The sequence below is a fragment of the Propithecus coquereli genome, unplaced genomic scaffold (assembly GCF_000956105.1).
Source record: "Propithecus coquereli isolate 6110/MARCELLA unplaced genomic scaffold, Pcoq_1.0 Scaffold43, whole genome shotgun sequence".
Lineage (NCBI taxonomy): Eukaryota > Metazoa > Chordata > Mammalia > Primates > Indriidae > Propithecus > Propithecus coquereli.
The window spans coordinates 1,369,224-1,393,319 of record NW_012150063.1 but is presented as its reverse complement, the minus strand read 5'-3'; the positions used below and the strand labels follow the sequence as shown (position 1 = coordinate 1,393,319).

Here is a 24,096-nt window from a genome sequence, read left to right as displayed (position 1 = left end):
CGCTTTAGACTCGAGTATGATAATTAATACTCAATACAAAGTATTTTCTATCTCGAAAGTACAAATAAAAATACTCTATTAAGCTTGGCACACAGAAGGTAAGTGAACATATACTGATAAATATGTGTCAGACATTATGCTGGATATTCTCATTTAATCATGACAACAACCCTAACGGGTAGGTATATAACACAGAAAAGAAAAATTGAGGTTCGAGGAGGTTAAATACTTTGCCCAGGGCCATGCAGCTTTCTCAGTAACTGCAGTTTCATGCTACACACAATGTATGGGTCTGTGTAGAACTGAAGGTATATAAAAATTAAAGTGCTATCTTTGATTAAGATAGAAAACAATACTTTCCATAATATTTTGCTAATACAATTTAATGTCAGATTACTTTTATTATTTTTTTAAATTTTCTTTATTCATTTTTTTGGGACAGAGTCTTGCTCAGCTGCCCTGGGTAGAATGCCATGGTGTCATCACAGCTCACTGCAACCTCAAACTCCTGAGCTCAAGCGATCCTCCCTCCTCAGCCTCCCAGAGTGCTAGGATTACAGGCATGAGCCAATGCACTCAGCCATGTCAGATTACTTTTAAACATTAAACAGTTAACACTGAATAAATCCCATAAAGAAATTATTATACACATGCTTTTAAAAAGACAATTCTCTCAAAAGTCAGTGAGTTATTAAAGTCATATTCTCATTTTCTCCACTGTCTCTGGAAGGCTTTTTCGGTTTGCTAAGGACTGCTGTTTGAGCTGCTGTTTTTATTTAATATGTAATTTCATCCATCTTACTTAAAGTAAGAAAGTAGCATAAATGCAACAAATAAGCACATCATGTTCTTTTAGCGCACATCTGTACAAAGTTACAGACATTGCAGCAAAGATGATGCTTACTTTTCAAACAGAATGCTATATAAGCTAAAATCGCTGATATTTTCAACAGAAACTAGTTATAAATGCAGAAGTTTTCTCCTCTAAGAATAAGAAAAGCCTTTGTAGGACATTTCTCACAGAAAAAGAAATTATCAAGATTCATAAGACTTCAGACATAGCCATTCAGTTTTATGTAATCATTTCCAGCATGGAGATTTAGGAGCTGAGGACTCGGTTCATTACATTAAAGCAACATGATACCCTACAGAGCACAGCAGAGCCATGGTGATGCAACACAATCACTTTAAAAACAACTTAATATTAGCATGTGCTTTGTGGGCAAAACACATGATTTATAACTCCACCAAGAACCATGTTATAAGGGCAAAGGATTCTAGTTGTCTACACACGCAACACTTTTAAGAGACTTTCCTACTTGTTTATTTTTATCCATTAGTTTTACTCAGTTTTAAAGTAATTACATCAATAAGCACAAAGCTAAATGCAGGAGCACATCATTTTAGAAATGAATAGGTATACACCCCCACACACACAGATCATAATTTGTAATACAAGTAGACATAATGATTTAAAAAGAGAGTTTATACTTACTCTAAGAGAAAATCTGGTCTTGTAAACTGTGATTGTAGATGAAGCAGTGGAATACAAATTAAAGTTCAGTAATAATTTGTGACTCTAAAAAACATAGGTACTACATGTATGAGTGTTTTCAAATCTGCTGCCCTTAATATTAAAAACTGAATATAAATTCAAGGGTGGCAAACGAGGAAAACCTGCTGTTCCTTTTACACCATCCACAGAGGAGCTGAATTTACACAGGTGAGTCCACCACAGCTGCTGTCCCAGCAGTCAAATCAAAGGGACGGCAAAGTGAATTGCACTTTAATCATCATCAAGGTATCTTTTCAAACTTCTAACCTCTTTGTTAAACCAAGGCACTGAACTGGGCCAGAATCCTTAAAAATCTTTGTTGGTACAAAATTTACAAGTAATTGTAAATTAAAGTAGAGTGCACTTATACAGAGGGCCACAGAACTACCTATTGTACTTCAGAAGCTAGTAGATATTTAGTGAAAATAAGATTTTTAAATGGCTTTTCTTAGCATATAATCAACCACAGAAAGTTAGAGCAAATAGTTCTCTACTAGAACTTACAGCTCACTGGCTTTTAAAATTAACATACTACAGATAAATATTTGAAAAATGTTAACCCTTTCAGAACGGCAATGGGGTTGTTCTGAAAGCTCTTAGAGAGTCCTACCTCAGAATATAGTTTTAAATTGTATGCAGGTATCGGCAGCGGTGGTGACATTTTTAATGTTATTGCTTGGTACCATTTGAAGTGTCTTTAGAACATCTCCTCCATCTATGAGTAGCAGAAAATAACCAACAAGAACTAAAAAGGAGGCCGGGCGCGGTGGCTCACGCCTGTAATCCTAGCTCTCTGGGAGGCCGAGGCGGGCGGATTGTTTGAGCTCAGGAGTTCGAAACCAGCCTGAGCAAGAGCGAGACCCCGTCTCTACTAAAATTAGAAAGAAATTAATTGGACAACTAAAAATACATAGAAAAAACTAGCCGGGCATGGTGGCGCATGCCTGTAGTCCCAGCTACTCGGGAGGCTGAGGCAGGAGGATGGCTTGAGCCCGGGAGTTTGAGGTTGCTGTGAGCTAGGATGACGCCACGGCACTCTAGCCCAGGCAACACAGTGAGACTCTGTCTCAAAAAAAAAAAAAAAAAAAAAGAACTAAAAAGGAGAAAGATTTCCTGTCATATATTAAGGAATGCAGTCTGTCATCCAAAAGACTTGGTTTATAATCATCAGACTGTTACTTGCTTCTAACTTCTAGAAAACTTCCTAAACGTTTCCTTCTTTTTCAAAGATCTGTTATACATGCACAGAAACTGGATACTCATTGCATGCTGCAGTCATTGTATATAGGAAAACGTATCCTTAGAATATGTTTTATTTTAAAATTTATATTCTTTAGCAATTTAGTACAGGGAATTAATTTTGTAAAAAAAAAAAAAAAGTGCCAGTTAAAATGTCCTTACATGAAATTTTCTAAAAGTTTAAGATTTAGGATGATCTTTTTAGAAATAATTGAAGACAATGATCATATGGTTACATAAAAGTATCTAGGATTACTGAAATAATAACCAATAAGTAGCACTCATTTTTATGTAGATTTTCCTACTTCAGAACCACTTGCTTTGTATTATATACTGTGTAATTAACATATAATTTAAGCTATAATTAAAAATTTAAAAAAATGTATATATACATACAACCAAATGAGTGAGTATATAAAAATAGAAAGATATCATATGTTGAAATATTGCAATTATTGCTCTAAAGATGTCTAAACTATTTTAGGAATTATCTTAGAAACAATGTTATAAGGGACATAAAAAATCAGTTTTCTCACATTTTAAAAAATAGCAAACCACTAGGCTCCCAAAAAGAGAAACACACACACACAAAAAAAATCAACAACTCAGTATTACCAGTTTGATCTTTCTCTTTCCAGTGAGTTTAATTGTTTTAAACACCCCCATGATAAAGATTTGCTAAAATCAAGGCTCTTCAAAGGAATGTGACAAAATGCTGAAGCCAATTAAAATTAGTTTAGAAAAGTATACTCAGCTTTATTCAATAAACATTTCTTTACTGTGGAGGAAGATTCTATGAAAAATAACAGAGGCTTTGCCTTGAATGAGCTTACAGTCTAATTTTAAGTAGTGAAGCATAATTGAAATAGCCTTCCATTTATATCTGCTCTTTTAGAAGCAGGATTTTATGTGCAAATAAATAGACATTTTGAAATTGCCTAGTAAAGATGATTTCATTTAATTCTCTCAAAAATTTATTGTGGATGTAGATTTGCAGATAAGGAAACCAAACCTCAAAGAAATTAAGTGACCTGCCCGAAGTCACACAACTGAGACCACAAAGTTGTAGCAGCTCAGGTAAAAGTTATAATAGATCACATCTTCATTAGCACTTCCACCCCTTTACTTTGGGGGATTTTCAATGCAGACAGAAGATTTAGATCTCTCATGAAATTTGGCACCCAGGACCACTGCCTGGGAGCAATTTATTATTACTTTTTAAACCAAAGTCAAAGGAAAAAACCTTTGGCCTTTTTTGAGTTACTGAATAAGAGTTGTACAAAATGAAGTTAGTGGTTTCAAAGGCTACAGACTCTCTACAGCTTAAAAACACTGTGTTTAGAATTAATATAATTCAATTTACTGCCTGTAAAGCCATAACGTGGATTAGTGCCTGTGAATATTTGAAAGAGAACAAATAAAAAAGTAGTATTCAAAGACATACAGGCTTGTAATGGAAGAGCTGAAATTAAACAGCTTTGGCATCACTACCCAATAAAGCCCATGTATTAGAGGTAAAGAACTTTCTTCCTTGGGAAATAGTAATAATTTGTCACTATGAATGCTATCCTGTCAAGGAATGTTCCTTTCAAAAAATTTCAAAATGCTTAACATCTGCCATTTCAATAAATTTCTGGTTGTCCTCTTAATGAGCAGAGACATTGTTATTCCATTTAAAGAATGTGCAACTGAGGTCAAGGTAACTTGCTTATGGTGACATCGAGAATCAGGAGAATCAGAAGACACGCTAAGGTTAAAATCCATGGCTAGACTGAGGGCAGGAAGGGGAGGAGGGAGATAATGGGAGACTAAATCAATACCCTGCTGAGTTCAGGCTCCAGACTGAGTGGTCTAAACTTGACAAAGAGAAGAAAAGAAGAAGGGCAGACAAATACTTTGGAGATGGAAGAGACTGAAGCAAGCACAGCTTCATGGCTGGCTAGCAACGCTCTCTCATTCCTCCTCCACTGGGTACTGACAGGTTGCTCCAGATACCCAGAAGAGAAATCAGCGGTTTCTCCAGTCCCAAGACCCAGTATTCATATTCATTAACAATGTTAAATGCCAAAATTACATCCAGATCACATGGTAAAACAACAATTTTTTTTCCTTATAATCCCCCCCTTTCTTCTATGGCTCAGCTTGACAGCTCCTCAATTACAACAAAAACAACAATATTAATAATTATAGCAACACTAGCTTACTCTGTACAGGTGCTAAGTATTCTACATATATTAACTCATGTAATCCTATGAGAAAGGTACTATTATTATCCCCACTTACCAGACAAGAAAACTGAGGTACAGGGACGTTAAGTAATATTCCCAAGTCAAGTAGCCACTATTTGAACCCAGGTAGTCTGACACTGCACTGCCTCCAGACTGAACGAGGGGAAAATTATGTACAGTCTCAGGTTCTTGAACTTCCTAGTTCCCTCGACCAGCTTTGCCAGAAACATCATCTGGGCTGTGTTTTGCAACATTACATTAGATATAACAATCAATTTCTAGGAACCCCATAGTCTGATCATGTAATTCTCAGGCAGATGAATTCTCTTTCATCATTTTTCTCTTTTGTGAGGGTACTTTTGAAAACATGATGAATGTTACTTCCTGGGAACTATGGTTAAGATGTTTAGGTTTTAACTACTAACAAGGAAAAAACAAAGCCAAGTGTGGTGGCGCATGCCTGTAGGCCCAGCTACTTGGAAGATTTCTTGAGCTTGATTTCAGGAGTTTGAGTCCAGCCTGGGCAACATAGTAATCTGTCCATTTAACATTTTTATATCTTAGGTTTGGCCTCTCTTTTATGATGCTGCATCTCTTTATGAAAAGGCAATCTAATATTGTCTAACCATAGTGCCATTAGAAATTAATGTGGGATAACTAATTGATACACATTCTAAGTTATCACTTATTAAAAGCCAGAAACCATTCTGTCTTAATCTTCATGTTCAAATGCTGCCAATTCTTATAAGGCAAGTCCAGAAAAATTTGAGCTCTTTCAAATTTGCAAATAATTTCTTAGGTCTGTTTACCTAATCGTCTTTATTGCACAGCATTTGCAGTTGGATTTCTTTTCAGGCCAGTTTCCCACAAAGAAACATGTTTTTATCATTGCGGGAGTTAGTTGGCGTGCCAATGCAGAACAAACCTGTGGTGAATTTTAGATTTGGGGAGGTGTGCTAGACATATTCAGTAGGCTAAGGGACTCACTCCTCAGAAGAATTACAAATCACAAGTCATGGGTCTTCTGTTTGTTCCCAGTCAAAACATGAATATCAAATCTGTGAATGTCATTGGTCTACTGTTGCTGTTCTTTAAAACAAAAACAATTTAAACTCCCTGCATTACAGATGCTTATTAGCTAGACTTTTTTGCTGAGCAGCAAGCTAAGGTTTGAGAGAAGGTGATAAAACCTCTGAAGGCAATTCTTAAAGACGGTAAATCCTTGAACAGGAAAGGGAGAGAGACTGAGCTGCGCCCACTCACTAAGGGTCTTCAGTCTTAGCCATTCTTCACTATCTGGCTTGACTTGTTTTAGCTCTAAGGCAGTGGGCAAGGCAGAACCTCTAAAGGGTCTCACCCTACCCCAACTAGTTTTGGCCAAGAGCATTAGTTAGGCTCCATTTATCTCATCAGGGTATCCTTGTGTATCTCTTGGGTTAATTCTTTAATTCTACTTTTGATGTTTAAAAGTTTTAAAACCTGATTTGTTTTTAGTAAAGTAGAGATAAACGTTGCCTGGCTGTTGTACCAAAGTTTCTCCCCTCCCCAGGTATATATATTGCCAGATTATGTGATTATTCCTGTCCTAGACCTGAATTTTAAATTCATGGCTGTGTACTCTCTGAAACATACTATTTGACATTGATTGTCAGGGTCAGAAATAGGCGTATCAGCAGAAATACAGGGAATAGCACAGCACTAATATTACAGCGCAGCCATAGATACAAATCAGCCCTTGATATACATTTACCTGGTTCATTCAGATGGCGCTGCATGTCGCATTCCTGCTACATAGGCTGTTAACTACTTCTAGAGACTAGTCTTTTAAAATTTCTCCCTAATGGCCAAAATGGAAATAACAAATACTACCTAATGCTTTATCAAAATGAGTGCAGAGTGACAGTCTTGACATTAAATTTCCTGGCATTTTTCAAGTTGAATCAAGAGCACAACAACTTTCAAGCTTAACTATCTGGAGTGAATCAAATTCTTAATGCAGCAAATTCTTTGGGAGAGTGCCAAGTCTCACTGTGACACTCACAAATCAGCATAATCTGCAGCACAAAGCACTACCTCCTGGCACCTTATTCAAGAAAAGGGGGAAATCGGATACTTGCCTTGGCTCTCTGGATCAACCAAAATGGTAGAACAAAACAGAGGAGGCATGGCAGGGGGTGGATAGTATTTATAAATAGGCTGTTTCTGGGCCTCATTCGACTCATAATATAGCAGGAATTTTTACTCATGGCTTACAGTACCCAACACAATGAAATCATACGTGATGTTGTGACAATTTCTAGATGATGACAGAAAATGGTAAGAAATCCTCTTTCACGGTAAAAAAAAACCAAAAAAACCAAAAAAAACACCTCTTTTCCAGTCTATAAAATCTGGGATGGCCAGGGCCCTGAATATAAGGCTCTGTGAAGGCAAATGGGATTCAGTTTGGGAAAGTCTTAAAATCCTTTCAATCCATAAGGGATTCTGAAAGAAGTACTTACTGAATATGTAGGAAAGGCAATACTAGGACAGGGTGATCTAGATGTTCTACCAACAGTTTTGTTTACAGAACTGCAATGACCTCAGCCAGTTTAGACTATAGAAAAAATATATGCATTGAACTAAAGCTAAACATTTCATTTTGTTCTATTAAAGTTATCAATTCCTGAGTAATTCCCTTTCCTTAATGTTCTGCTATGTAGTCATATTTCATTCTCTATTTCTATCATTTATTCTTTCATTAAACAAATATTGCCATATCGGTCTTTGTTAGGTGCTGGGGATAGAGACGTAAATCAGATTCTTATGGTTCCCAGCCTACCAGAGCTCACAACCTACACTTATAAATTAATCTTAAATTTAATTGCCACTAGCCTAGCAAATTTGGTGCCAAATTTTCAGATGCAATATTTATTTTTCAGGGACAAGGACAACTGGAGAGGCTCACAGCTTTACTTTAACTATAATATGCTATTGTGTCATACCTCTTTTTGATCATTTAAGCCAGTGGTCCCCAACCTTTTGGCACCAGGGACTGGTTTCATGGAAGATAATTTTTCCATGGGCCAGGGTGGGTGTGGGGATGGTTTCGGGATGATTCAAGTGCATTACATTTATTGTGCAGTCAAACCTCTCTGCTAATGATAATCTGTATTGCAGCTGCTCCCCAGTGCTAGCATCACCGCCTCAGCTTCACTGCAGATCATCAGGAAATAGATTTTCATAAGGAGCGCACAACCTAGATCCCTCACATGCACAGTTTACAGTAGCGTTCGTGCTCCTATGAGAATCTAATACCTCCGCTGATCTGACAGGAGGTGGAGATTTTACGGTGATGTAAGTGATGGGGAGCGGCTATAAATATAGATGAAGCTTTGCTTGCTCATCTGCTACTCACCTCGTGCTGTGTGGCCTGTTTCCTAACAGGCCACTGACCAACACAGGTCTGCATACCTGTCTGCAGCCTGGGGGTTGGGAACCACAGATCTAAGCCTATTATGAATAAGTGGGGTAAAATGAGTACTGAGGTACATCAAAGGAAGCCTTTTAATTAAAAAAATTTTAACTTATTATTGTTTCTCTTGCTTTTATGCAAGATGGGTCTACTCTTAAGATCCCTGATCTCTAAGAACAGTTCAAATGTTCCCCCTAATTTTTTGTATTCTTTAGGATTTTGATATTTACTCTAGGAATTTTGTTGGTGATGATTTTATTCATCACTTAGAATGTGCAGAGCACTGTGGTAGGGCCTGAAAAATATAAAAATGAATAGAGGTGACTTATGCTCTCAAGGAGCCTACCAAAGTAGGGAGGATAAAACTTATACTCACCATACTAGAGGTCAATAATTAGTAAGTGCCCTGTGTAAGGCACAAAGGTTGTTCAAAGAGAAAGAGGTCATTTCCAGATAGGGATATCTCATAAGATCAAAGATGACTTTAAGGCTTTTGGACTAAGAAGCAGAAAGGATGAATAGAAATCATCTGAGAATAACCATAGTTGGAATAAGATTTGGGGGAAAGACCTGGGGTTCAGTTTTAGGCATGTTACATTTGAAATGCTGAGTAGGCAACCTTAAGTTTGGAAGAGTGGTTTGGGCTAAGGGTATAAATTTAGGAGTCATGTGCTTATGATAGTCCTTAAGGCCAGGAGACTAGAAGAGATCACCAGGGGAATGATCATTGTTTAGTTCACTAACTTCTCCCTTTTCTACTCCCCTTCCAATACAGTGAGTTTTCACTTCCTTCTCCACAGTGTCTCTGGTATTCATGTTATTTCTGTCACTCATAACCACAGTTACTGTCTTTCATGCCCTTCATACAATCTGTCAGCAAATCCTGTTGGCTCTACTTTCAAAATACACCCAGGGGCCGGGCGCAGTGGCTCACGCCTGTAATCCTAGCTCTGGGAGGCCGAGGCGGGCGGATTGTTTGAGCTCAGGAGTTCGAAACCAGCCTGAGCAAGAGCGAGACCCTGTCTCTGCTAAAATTAGGAAGAAATTAATTGGACAACTAAAAATATATAGAAAAAATTAGCCGGGCATGGTGGCACATGCCTATAGTCCCAGCTACTCAGGAGGCTGAGGCAGGAGGATCGCTTGAGCCCAGGAGTTTGAGGTTGCTATGAGCAAGGATGACGCCATGGCACTCTAGCCTGGGCAACAGAGTGAGACTCTGTCTCAAAAAAAAAAAAAAAAAAATACACCCAGGACCCGAACACTTCTCACCAATTCTGCTATCATCATCACTTTCTCCTGAATTACTATAATTAGTCTAACTGGTCTCCCTGCTTCTGTCACTGTCCCTTCTTATCTCTTACAAGGAGATCCTTTTCACGTGTAAATCAGATCATGTCACTCTTGAGCTCAAACACAGCCACTGCTCCTGATTTCACTCAGAATTAAGGCTGTGTCCCTGTAATGCCCTCCCAATGCCCTTTTGACCTAATCTACTTTTCTCTTCCTTGTTCACTCTGCTCTGGCCACAGTGGTCACCTTGCTATTCCTTGAATATGCCAGGCCTGCTCCCACATTAGGGCCTTCACATTGTGTGGTTCCTCTTCCTGGAACTCTTTCTCCAGATATCTGCACAGCTAACTCCTTTCCTCTGTCAAGACTTGTCTCAAATGTCACCAGGTCAATGAGGACTACAATGACTACTTAAATTTGCAAGCCCTACCCACAACTCTGGCAATTCTGGTCCCACTACTCTGCTCTTTCCTTGTTTCTTACAGCACTTTATCATACTGTGTAATTCATTTATTATGCTGGTTGTATACTGTCTGTCTCTTTCACAGCAGGGATCTTTGAATATATTTCAAGATTGCATAACAGTACTTGGAATACAAGCAGGTGCTCAAAAGACATTGGTTTAACAAATAAATGAATGAATGGTTCTGTCAGTTCTAGACTAGGTTAATAGAAAGATAGTAGTGCCATTAGCCATTCATTATGGGAATACAGAGGAAGACCAAGCCTTTTTGTTTACTAGTTTAAATTCTTTTTGTGTGAGGCTTGTGAGGAGGACTGATCAGAGAAGATGGAATTGTAAAGTGGGGGAGAAAGGGGGGATACAAGTCTCAGTTTTAGATATATTGAGTTTGAGTTGCTAAGATACTCATGAGAAAAGTCTCTTGAAGATAAATGAGAAGGTTGAGCTAGAGCTTCAGAGGAAGGCCTGGACTAGAGAGGTTAAGATACAGGATTGGAATTATGTGAAGTAGGTGATAAAAATAGTTATGTGAACAGATGCAATCATCCAAGGGAACATGTAGAACAAGAGAAAAAGAAGGTGAAGCTCAAAAACTTGAATATCTAGAAGGCCTGAGGAGAAAGAGAAACAAGAGAAGACAGAATATGAAAACAAAAGTCATAGGAAGGTCAGTAAGTTGATGTCAAATGTGCAGAATGGGTAAAAGATTTAAGAATGGAAAGAGGTCACTTGTTTTGACAATCAGGATGCCATTAGAGGGTAATTTCAGAAGAGGGGTAAGGATAGAAGCCAACCTATAAGGGACTGAGAGAAGGTAGGCAGAAAAAATTCGAGGCAGATAAATCTACTAAGAAGTTTGGCAATGAAAAGGGGCAATGGGTTAAATTAGAAGTTCATAGGGAAAGTGAGATAAAAGGTGGTCGCTGCTTTTAGCTTTTAGGAAGTGGGGAATGGGGAGACCCCAAAAATCATAAGGGCTAAAACGATAGAAAAAAGTAGAGAAGACATTAAAGATACAAGAGACAGTCATAAAACTTTATAAAGCCAAAAGATCTTATTCATTTAGCTGCCACTTTTAGAGGTGAGGCAATTACAACACAGAGATCAAGACAACGGCCAAGGTCAAGAGTTCTCAGCAGCGACCGGGGAGAAGTGAGGGTGGGGAGGGAAACAGAATCAAGAAATGGAGAATCAGCTTAGGGAAGAGGGGCCAGAAAGAGTGAAAATATGGAGACAATCTGAGGAAAGGGAATGTAAGGTAGTTGTGAATTTTTTCAGTGAGGTAGGAAATGAAGTCACCAGGTGAGTGTGATAGACCCTGAAACAACTAAAAGGGATTTAGAATAGAATGGTTTCAAAGGACTATTGAAGTAAAATCTATCTGCAGCAATAGTGGAGAGTAATATTCTTAATCTCAGGTTCCCTTTATGTCTTCTACATGTTCTCTTACCATATCTCTACTAATTGACATTCTACCCCCAACTCTCACTTAAAAACCTATCTAGCTCTAGGATGAACATGCTACTGCTGCTCTATACCCCTGTTTCTCTTCTGAGATGAGAAGATAGCAAATGTAGTCACTATTAAGCTGCTGACTTTGAAATGCATGTGCCTCATTCTAAAAAACATAATGGAAGGGAATTCTTTTTAGTGCAATATTCAGGAAACACCATATCTGCAGCAAAACAGCAAAATTCTACACACTTTAGTGAAGAATCCGTTTCCTACAGATCACTTAATAAAATAAATAGGCAAAATTTCATTTATTGGAGGAGGTAATGCATTCTTAAGAGGAAAGGCAGAGTCTAATTTCAACCATGTGATGACAGAGCATAATACTCAAAGCCAGCATATTCCAGATACTCAGTTTTGTTTTTCCTTAAGAAGCACATATAACACAAGTCCTACTATTTTCTGTATGAAACAACACATACTGTCTTTAAGGGTAAAATACTCTTAATCGGAAAGATCATTATGATTACATCCAAATCTGGCTTCAAGCTAGCTTTTTCATTGTAACCCAGTTCAGAGCTCAGGCTTCGAGGTGACATAGATCGGGTTCGAATCTTGGTTCTACCAAGTGGGTTATTTTAGATAATTTACTTAACCTATCTGAGGCCCTGTGTACCTAAAGAAGTGTGAATAGTAATAGTAGCAATCTCACAGGGTTGCTGTGAGGTTTAAACAAGATGATCCTTCTAACACACCTGTTAATAAGGAAGTATTCAATGGATGTTTATTGTTTTTACTGGACTATTAACTATTCCTCAAACTGGCCTGACCTATATTTTTCTCTCTCTAACCTTTAAAACACCTCTTTCTACTGACTAAAATCTTTAAAAACCTAGCCCGAATGTAACCTCCTGTATGAAACCTTACAAAATCACCCTATCTGGAAATGAGCTCTTTCTACTGGGAGCAAACTTCGTGCTTCACAAAGGGTACTAATTATTGACCACTATTATGATATCTGGGAATATAAGTTTTATCTTTACTACTTTGGTAGACTCCATGACAGCATAAATCACCTCGATTCATCTTTATGTTCTTCACTCTTCAGAGTACTGTGGTAGGGACCACAGTACTCTGTAAATTCTAAGTGATAAATAAAATCATCACCAATAAAATTCATAAACATTGGAACCACAAATAGAAAAAATATGAGGAGCATTGAATTGATCTTAAGAGATCAAGAATCTTAAGATCTTGCATAAAAACAATCAAAAGAATAACAGGTTTTACTTCATAAAAATTAAACATTCATATTTCAAAAACATAACATTATAAACAGATATAAAAGGTAAACAAACTAGAAAAAAATTTCAGCCCATACAGCAAAGAACTATAATATATAGAGAACCCCTTTATAAATAAGACTTTAAAAAAATAATATAAATAATAAAAATAGTAAAAAAAAAAAATTGACCAACTCTAAACCACTAAATAATTAATTCAGGCTATAAAACATCATGATCTCAGTTTTCCAAAATACAAATATGAGAAAGAGAGTACCAGGAATTCAAAAGTAAAAAGAATCACTTCGTATTTTGGTGTATTTCTGTGGGTGATATTATAGTAGGGTGATATTAAAGCCATTAATCAATACTTTCCCACTAGTTTTCTGATATAACAAAAAATGAAATATACTGCAATGGAACTTAGTTTTACATAACTAACGTCAAACCGATGATGACCTAATCACATGCTTAATGGGCTTTTTTTCTTCCCTATGAAGACACTCGTATGACACTATATGAGAATATGAACTACCTATGTTGAGTGATATCTAGAAGAAGTGTACTTGTAAGACAGAAATAACTATCAGTTCCAAACTGGATAATGGAGATGGCAAGCTTACTTAAATTACCAATTTTATCTTCAGGTTTTAAAGGTCAGATGTCAAACTGCATAAAGAAGAAATTTCCTATGAAATAGTCTACAAGTACCTTGCTTGTGAGGGACAAGGCTATTCCCAAAGGAAGCATACAGAGAGGTGAAGTCACTAGGAGGGCATTTATGTTTCACATGCAGAAACTGGCCCATATGAAAAGTGGCAGAAAAGTCCCGTCTAACAGGAGAAATTCAGTATTTTTCAGGCTTTAACACTCTTGATGGCATTATAAATGAGTATGTTACTTGGTGACATATGTCAAGAACCACAAAAAGTTTCAAACCCTTTGCCAGAGTAATTCCACTTCTAGGAATCCATTATAAGGAACCATTACTAGTTCTACTATTACTAAATTACAGTTCAATCACGTGATGAAATATTATCTAGCCTTTTAACAAGAAGGATATGTAAAAATTTTAAAAATTATGCTTAACAATAGAAAGCAAATTGAAAAGAATTGAAAAACTTATAAACCATATTATGACTACATTACGGAAACCAGCCAAAATGTACATTAAGAAAGATACTGGGTTCCACAGAACAAAATAATAATTTCGTTCCCATGGAGACATAAGAGTTATTGCAAGACGTCTGTGAATCCATGTGTACATACACATCTTCTCAAACAACACTAAAAATGGAATCACTATGAGATCACAATATTTTTTGACATGAAAAAAATGGGAATCATGTCCCAAGGTTGAGTACAAAATAAGGATGTCTACTCTTGCCACTCCTATTCATCGCTGTACTGAAGGTCCTGGCCAATGTAATGGAAAAGAAAAAAAAGAGAAAGAGAAAGAAATGAAAAGCACGAAGATTAAAACAGAAGAAGTAAAGCTTTAATATATTTGCTGATGACACAATTGCTTATATAGGAAAACTTAAAGAATCTATAAACACCTACTAGAACTAGTAAGTAAATTTAGCGAGTTTGCAAGATCCAAGGTTATTATACAAAATCAATTGTATTTTTACAAATTAGCAAAGAACAAGCAGCAAATTTTTAAAATTCCATTTACAATACTATTGAAAAAAACATATAATACATTTAATAAAACACATATAAGACGTATACACTAAAAATTGAAAAAAATTGCTTAGAGAAACGAAGGATGACCTAAATAAACAGAGAGATATAATAAGTTCATGGACCAAAACACTCAATAAATATTAAGACATTAATTGTTCCTAAAAAAATAAAGAGGTAAGGCCGGGTGCGGTGGCTCACGCCTATAATCCTAGCACTCTGGGAGGCCGAGGTGGGTGGATTGTTTGAGCTCAGGAGTTCGAGACCAGCCTGAGCAAGAGTGAGACCCCATCTCTACTAAAAATAGAAAGAAATTAACTGGACAACTAAAAATATAGAGAAAAAATTAGCCAGGCATGGTGGCGCATGCCTGTAGTCCCAGCTACTCGGGAGGCTGAGGCAGCAGGATTGCTTGAGTCCAGGAGTGTGAGGTTGCTGTGAGCTAGGCTGACACCACGGCACTCACTCTAGCCAGGGAAACAGAGTGAGACTCTGTCTCAAAAAAAAAAAAAAAAGAAAAATAAAGAGGTAAGCCACAAACTGGGAAAAAATATTCATTAACATATATTGACAAAGGATATTTTTATATATGCAGAATATATAAAATACTCCCAAAACTCAAAAAGGCAAACAACTCAATTAGAAAATGACCAAATGATATGAACAGATATGTCACAAAGGAAGATATACAAATGGCTAAATAAACACGAGAAAATGCTCAATGTTTTCAGGAAAATGCAAATTAAAACCATGAAGAGATACTACTACACACAATAGAATGGCTAAAATCAAAAAGACTAATATCAAATGATGACAAAGATGTGAAGTAACCAGAACTGTCAAGCTGGAAGTGTAAAATGTATTAATAAAATGGTATAACCAAAGTTTCTAAGAATTTTTGTCTACCCTATGACTCAGCAATTCCTCTCACAGGTAGTTTTCCAAACAAATGTCAATGGCAACAAAAATATGTATGAGAATGTTCATAGCAGTTTTACTCAGAATAGCCAAAAACTAGAAATAGCTAAGGTTCATGCGATAGTGGGAAACATAAATTTAGTCTTCCAAAAAGTTCCTAAAACCCTTGTAATCTCCAGAGTAATGAGTGTCTTTTGTGTGCTAATGAGATGACTGAAAGCTGGGGGCCCCTAGACAACTTCGGGAGAAGGGCTGGTCACCCAAAAAACCAGCCATGTGATCAGATGGGAGAGGAGAGTGGGGCTGAAGGTTGAGTTGATCACTAATGGCCAATGATGCAATCAATCATGTTTTTATGTAATAAAGCCTCCCAAAAAACTCAAGGACTAGGTTCACTTGGAGGTTCCTAGGGTAGCATACCCAGGGAGTATATCTTTTCCTACTGGCTGTTCATCTGCATCCTTGGTAATATCCTTTACAATAAACAGGTAAATGTAAGTAAACTGTTTCCCTAACTTCTGTAAGCTGGCAAATGTAACCAAGGAGGGTATCTTGGGAACCCCGATTTATAGCAGGTTTGTCAGAAGCAGAGGTCACAACCTGTGCTTACAACTGGCATCTGGTGTAGTGGGGAGGGGGACAGTTTTGTGGGACCGGTCCCTCAACCTGTGGGATCTGACGTTATCTCCAGTTGATAGGAGTGTCAGAATTGAATTAAATTAAAGGACATTCAGGTGATGTCCATTGGGGAATCAGCTACAGAAGTGACTGATTCTATGTTGCTGGGGAGAAATCCCCAAATATTTTGGTGACCAGAGGTCACAGAAGTGTTCGATGTTGTATTGAAGGCAGAGAATATGAAAAATTGTTTTTTCCTATATCTCTTAGATTCCATTAACAGAATAGATAACTGTGGTATATTCATACAATGGAATATACTCAGCAATAAAAAAGTACAAGCTACTGGTACTTGTTATAACATGGATAAATCTCTAAATATTATACTGAAAGAGGCCTTACACAAAAGAGTACAACTGTATGGTATCATTTATATGAAGTTCTAGCAGCAGCAAATTACTCTTCGGTAGAAAAAAATTAGAACAGGCAGTTACCTGTGGCAAGTTGGGGCGGGGACTGGTAGAAGAGGTATAGGGAAACGTTTTTCAATAATAGCAACGTTCTTTATCTTGATGGAGGTTTAGGTTGCACAGGTATAGATATTTGTCAAAATTCAGCTAATGTACATTTAAAATTTAATTATATGTGAATTTTACCTCAAAAGTAAAAAAAAAAAAAACTATAAAGAATGATCAAATTGTAGTTAAATTATATGCATGCTGGAGTATTTAGTGTAAAGTGTATTGACATTTGCAGACTTCTTTGAAATGCATTAAAAAAATAAGATGGATTGATGGACAAATAGATAGACAGGTATGTAGAAAAAGATATAGTAAAATGTCAACAATAAAATCTAGATGTGGTATATAGGAATTCACTAAATTTTTTTCAATTTTTCTGTATGCTTAAATTTTCTTCATAATAAAATTTTTTGGGAAAACCAGGAACTGATGTTTTGATGTATTTTTTTTTACTTCTTTTTTCTATTTTCTAAGTTCTTTATAATGTGCAACAGTCTTTTTAATTTTAAACATTTTTAAAAGAAAGCAAACCACTGACATTTATGAAAATCAAATATAAATGATTTCAAAACAAGTTAAAAATCTCATTTTAGGTTCAATGAAAGTTAACATATTCACTATTTTTAATCCACCGTCATAAAATTCAGTAAGAACCTTCAGAAAATTTGGTTATGTAGCAAATCACTGTTTTCGAACTAATTAAAAAATTTTAAAACTAATTAAATGTGCTATTAAAAAGTTTTTTTCTCTTAATGCCTCACATTAAACTTCCCTTGTACTCAAAAACTTCTTTGATATCATTCTGTGTTAATGTGTGTTCACTGAAAGTACATCATTTCTTAGGCTCTGTAATCATCAAACAGGACAACATTTCTTAGGAAAACTGAGTTGGCTGTTTGCTTTCAAAAGAGCTTTATCTTTAGAAAGGCACAAGTTTTATGCCAGGTGCTAGTCAATTGTGTCTTGTTAATTTCCAAAACAAACAGAGGAGAGTGCCATGCAATTTCCATTACACACACTTCACCATTAGTACCAGGGTTTATTAGTTTGACATTGCTCCAGGAATAATGGTTTCATTCCTCACTGAAATAAAATAATGTGCCACATAACTCAGCAATGCGGAACTTCTGAAAAATGTTGTCACATTAAACACGGTCATATTTTTCAGTTTCCATTATGTCAAAACAAAGGCCATGTGCCATAAAGAACTCACTCTGGGTATGGAGAATTCCCACATGGGCCGCAGACTTACCTCATTGCTATGTCGTATGATTCTGGATGAATACAAGTTTGGTCCAAAGGATTTGGCTTCAGTAAAACATTCACTGTAGTTTTGCTCTTCTTTTTGCCCCGCTTCTCATTGGTGATCTCAACACCTGCTGAAGATGTCGCAACTCCGTGAATTTGGCCTGAAGACTCAGTTTGCTGACTACTGTAGCCATTTATAATCAAGAAAAAAAAAAAAAAAACAAATTTAAAAAAGGGGAGGTTGGGCAGGAAAATGTCTTTAATTAAACATGTACTTATTTCTCTGCCATATAAATATACTAAAAACAGCAACCAGATTCTGACTTTTCACTTCATAGAAATTACTACCTACTTGTTTAAATCACTGCTGATAGGGTTTTCTGTTACTTAAAGCCAAAAACATTCTTGACTGATTCAGTTGTATAATTGGCATTCAATAGAGAACAGAGAAAAACGAAGGGAAATGAAATAAGAAGATTTCTCAGAGCTAAAGAAAAACACAAGTTATTAAAAGAACCTACTGAGTGTAGAATAGGATAAACAGAAAAGACTCATACTTGACATATTATGGGGAAACTTTAGAAAATAAATAATTTTAAAAATCCCAAAAGGCTTTCAAGAGAGAAAAATAAAACATTACTTTGAAAGGGATCTGGAATCAGACTAGTATCAGATTTCTCACTGGCAAACATCAGATATTAGAACACAGTATAACAATGTCTTAAAAGTTCTGAGAGAAAATGATTTTGTATTTAAAATCATATACCTAGCCAAACTAGCATTCAAGGAGAGGAGCAAATTAAATCATTTCCAGACATGTTAAGAACTTTAGTATAACTCATATATCCTCTCTAAAAAGAATTTATTAAGGATAAACTCCAGTAAAAACAATGAATTCAAGAAAAATGATAGCATGGGCTATAAGAAACAGTGATGAACACAGAAATCATACAAACTTATTAAGTTAAATAACTGCTCATGAATAATGTAAAAAATACATATAAAAAGAAGAGTCTGAAACTAAAATCTCAAGTCACCTCATCATGGGAGGTAGACAGAATTGAAGAGAGGAAGATGGGGAAGAGTCCTAAGTTTCTAGCCTTCTCTGGGAGAACAGAGAGACCTATATGCAGGATTAGAAAGTAAAAATTTAGCTTTAAAGTACTGATAATTAATGCTTTGGTCAATTTTCAATGAAGAGGGAGTAGGGAAGCCCATCTATGCTTAGGGAACAGCTATGTCAGTACGAAGTGGTTGTTGTGAAGTCACCTTCATCACCTGATCTCATACCACTCTTCCCACTTGCTGTGCTCCAACTGTGCCGGCCTTCACCTCATTTCTTGAACACACCAAAGTCGGCACTGCCTTAGGACTTAGCTCATTTAGTGTTTGCTTTGCCTGGAATGCTTTCCTTCAGATCCCTGTGTGGCTAGCTCCTTCATTTCATTCAAAACTCTGCTCCAATAACTCTTCAATAAATAACTCATCCTAAGAAGTTGTACTGCTCCCCAAGACAGTGTCATGTATCCTTGTTTTAATTTTTATAGCACTTATTACCATCTGAAACTACTTATTTTACTAGTTTATTGTCTATTTCACACATTAAAATATAACTCCATAAGAATGGGGAACTTGCTGACTTGTTCAATGCTATAATCCCAGTGCCTCATAAAGAACAGACACTCAGCACTTATCGAATGAAGCCCTGAATAACAGACACCTAGAATTTATGCCAGTCAGTAGAAGGCTGGGTAACAACAACAAGAGAGGAGGTTGACAACAGAACCAAAAGTGTACACTTTAATAATCACCTGCAAAATGTTCGGATATAATCCTGGTTGATTCTGATGAAGCCAGCACACTGTTGGAAGGATTTTGGACCTAGCCCTTTCACTTTTTTCAGCTGTTCTCGGTTGATAAAGGGCCCATTTTGCTCTCTCCATTCAATAATATTTTTGGCCCTGTTTGTATTAAGTCCTGCAATATGCCTACAAAAAAATAAACAAAATGATTAAAGATCTCATCTGAAAAGACAATGATATAAAACATTTGGATCATAAAAACAATTGTAATCACATATTGTCATATGCCTAAATTAATCCAAAGGGGAATTAAATAAAAAGGACAAAGAGGAAAGAGTTGTCCAAGAGGAAAGATGGACAACAGAATGACAAATAATGACAAAACAGTAGCTATCATAAAGATGTTGGTAAACTGGTAAATGCTGATGCAAGAAAAAGAACTGTTCCTCACAGTATTTCTACACTATTCAAATTCCTTGTATTTCTGAATCAAGTAATAATTCTGCCTATTTCTGGTTAGCTTACAAAGTGAATGAGCAGAAGTTACGATAGCTACAATTGTGTTATACTATCCCCCATTTTTTTTGGTCAGCCTGTTCTATAGGAGTTGAACTACAGAAAGATACTTATCCTTGAATGTCATGATTAATATAAAACTATGAAATCTATATAATTAAGTAGTTTGCTTGGGGTTAATTAAAAAATTCAGAGAATCTCAATTGTATTATCACATTCCATATATGGAATTATGAAACGTTTGTAGCTATGGTAAAAAAGCAACACCTTAAAATGTAAGGGATATTTTCCATGATACCTGTTTCACAGTGAAAAATGTCCAGATCAGGTAATTTCACGCTATATCAGCAGACTTGTATAATAAATGCAAAGCTATGAACAAAAAAGCAACTCTTCTATAACCACAGGGGAAAAAAGTGTATCTAAGATGTGATCATAGTATGATGGAAATTTTGACAGGTGACTTGTGGAATTAGTGTAAAAATATGGTAACCATACCTTGAACCCTCAGAATTTAATTTTTGGTTACTGCCAGCTTTGACATATGCAGGCAAGAGACTGAACTAGTGAAAAACATCTACTCTCATGTGGTGGGAAACAGCTATTTTCCATGTTAGCCTTATTTAAATTCTATTAGCGACACTAATGCACTCAATGGTTACCATATGCTCTTCACTTTAGACTTGCAATATTAAAAATGATAATGTGAATTGCTACAATTCTTTTCTTAAATGATGTCTTCCCCTCTGACTGATTACCTAATGCAGTGTATAAACCCACAGATTTTTTTTATATTTGACAACTTTATACACATGTGTCCCCTTGTTCTAGCTGAGTTTGGGTTAGATAGCCAGTTAAACTCAAGATTCTGTGATCTTCAGCCACAGACTTCTTGACTCACCTTAACAAAACTTCTGAACAGATGTTAATATCGACTCCCACAAAGCTGACACATTCTTCTACAACACTGTCCAGTGTTGCCTTGAGTAAAGTCTGGGATACATCATGCTGAAAAGACAAAGATCAAATATCAATCAAAAGTGAAGGAGATGCAGTTCTTGGACTATTCCATTACTCTGCCTGTATTCCTGGTAGTTGGCTAATACACACCATGGTAAATTTCTTCATTCCTTTTAAAGACGTTGTTAGCAGATGTAATTGAGCCAAACTCAAGGAATCTGTGTTTTCTTAATCTTTAAGCTACTCATACACCTGACTTGAATGTAACCAGCACCAGCATTTTTCCCTTGTCTGAAATTCTGCGTAGAGCAGTGGTTCTCAAATTTTAGCTTCTATTAAAATCACCTGTAGGGCTTGTTAAAACACAGGCTGATGGACCCCACATCCAGATTTCTGATTCAGTAGGTCTGGGTGGGGCCTGAGAATTTGTATTCTAACAAGTTTCCAGGTATATGTGGCTGCCAGACCATAGTCTGAGGCATACTGGTCTCTATCATTCATGCATTGCCTTGTAGTGTTAACTTCTCTTGCATGTATATTCTGTTCCTTAGTTCTTAAGAGAAGAAAACACAGGAGGCAGAATAGTAATACTCAATAAGTTAGACAGTAAATCAAACTCTTATGTTTCATCAAATTGAAGATAGTATTGTTTATATGAGGCACCATTATTTTATATACCACTAAGAAAGAAAATACACTGTCAATGAAACCATGACACATGCTTTCTTATTGCTTAAAGTTATTTAATTTTTAAATATTGAAAGAGTTCTTCAGACTCATCTAGAAATTCTAAAAATAACATGTATAAATAAAAAAAATATAAGCAATCTAAACTGGCTAAGGTGTTCCTAAAACTTCTCCACATTTAGTGTTTAACTCTTCTGAATCACTTTTATACTCAAAGTCACAGGTGTGAAGGTTTTCTTTACAGTGTGATCTTCATGTTATCAGGACCCTTGCTCATGTGGCATTTCTTAAAAGGGCAATCCTTATATCGTCTCTGGGATTTTCTTTCAAGCTTCAGATGCCCATTCTTACAAGCTTTGATGATAGTAGCCCTGTATTAATCTTAACAGAAGGTATCAACAGAAGAGATTTTGGATAGTAACAAAACTCCTCTTCCTTACTGAAAGGTCTTTAAATGGTTTATTGTTCAATGGTTTGCTAACTAAAACAGTGAGGGGTTTTCAGTTCAGTCACATCTCCAGGATTAACAACCAAGGTCACACAGAAACTATTAATATATCATGATTTACCACAGGGCCAACAGCAACTGTAGGGCACCATTAACTGTAAGCTGCATCCTGATTTCAGACATGTTAAAGTATGAGAAAACGTTCATCTTACAATTGATGAAATGAAGTATCTGCAAGTAAATATTTGTTGAGTAACTGAAGCAAAGTTAAAACAGCAAATACACCTGATGTTACTCATAATTCTAAAATTAATGATCCTTTAGTTCCCAGTTATGAAACTCTGGGGTCAGCATACTTCTCTTTTCCAAAATATCTCAAGGAAATAAGGAAGACAATATCACAGAGTCCCCAGGTATTGTGATTACATTATTATTTAATGACAGCATAGGTTTTTGTTCTGGGAGTACTTCTATATTTCAGTGATAGCTTAGTTGGTAACTATCCAGGCCACAGCTAAAAATTTTGGATCTAATTTTAAAAATCTAATAAACACAATCATGAAAAAGATCATAAAGTGAAATGTGAGACCTTACTGTGAACCTGATTACTCTTGAGCCACAGGTTTTAAGAAGCTAGATAGTCTTTTCTTTGTCTAAGTAGATGAGGAGCAGCAAAATGAAAAGGGATCTTTTAAAAATGAGAGGGTAGGAGATAGGATGATGATGTAAAGGAAGCACAATCATAGCAATAAGAAAAAATATCACAGTAAAAAGACAAAGCTATAATCAAATTGGAAAAAGGAACAGTAATAGTTGGGAGCCATAAGAATAAGGGCAAACAAGTCTATTTAGTACTGCAAAGCATACCAGATGGTTAGGATAGCTAAATGAGTAAGCTACGGTCTCTGTAGCAGACAATCTTGATTGCCTATCCTACCTCTATAGCCTTGAACCCTTTTTCCTCTTTTCAAACAGAAGCCTGACTGTGTTTCATACATTTATGCCACTTCTGTAAGGCCATATGCTTTGGGCAAGCTGGTGCCACCTCCAGAAGACTATACTCCCTGGTTAAAACAGGTGTTTTTCATACTGTGGGTTGTGATCAAGTAGTGAGCCATAAAATTAATTTGATGGCTCACTACAAGCATTAAAAAAAAAAATCAAGAAAGAAATAGCATAGACCATTAGAGCATATTGCACATACCCTTAACATGGAATGAATAGTACAAAAAACAAAGCAGCCAACTGAGACTATCATGTGAGAAGAATATAACATTAATTGGTCAGGAATAGGTATTTGGTTCACTAATATCTCATTTGATCTTCTGACACGATAGTCAATTTAACCACTGATTGATGGAGAGGTTAAAGAGTAACATTACAAAATTATGAAGCAAAGTATGTGAGAGTTAATCATTTATTGGCAAAGTGCTATTCTTTTAATCAAATTTAGTTACAAACTTTCAGTATATTTTTGAAAAAGGATATTGAGTATAACATTTTTCAAATTCTCAGCAATTGTAATATTTTAACAGAGTTAGTACAACCTGACCTTAAAATGAATCATTTTAAACTTAGAAGAAAAAAATGATAGTGAAATAAAACCTATAGAGGCAAGCTCAACTATATTTGGAAGTTTTAATAGTGACAAAGTTGAGAGAAAATGTTGACTCCAATCAGTAATCTTAGACTTCACTCCAGCCACATTTTAAATAGAAAAGAATA

The 24,096-nt window shown here is 36.1% G+C and overlaps 1 protein-coding gene across 1 annotated transcript in view; it reads right to left on the bottom strand.

The window, feature by feature from the left end:
- Positions 1 to 21,718, bottom strand: part of LOC105817943 (S1 RNA-binding domain-containing protein 1-like) — a 28,507-nt gene extending 6,789 nt beyond the window's left edge. The window contains exons 1-4 of the mRNA XM_012653789.1: positions 21,704 to 21,718; positions 21,178 to 21,284; positions 19,770 to 19,946; positions 17,963 to 18,142 (exon numbers count right to left, since the gene is read on the bottom strand). Coding sequence (XP_012509243.1) covers positions 17,963 to 18,142; positions 19,770 to 19,946; positions 21,178 to 21,284; positions 21,704 to 21,718 — 479 coding nt within the window. The remainder of the gene's footprint in view (positions 1 to 17,962; positions 18,143 to 19,769; positions 19,947 to 21,177; positions 21,285 to 21,703) is intronic.
- Positions 21,719 to 24,096: the final 2,378 nt, after the last annotated feature.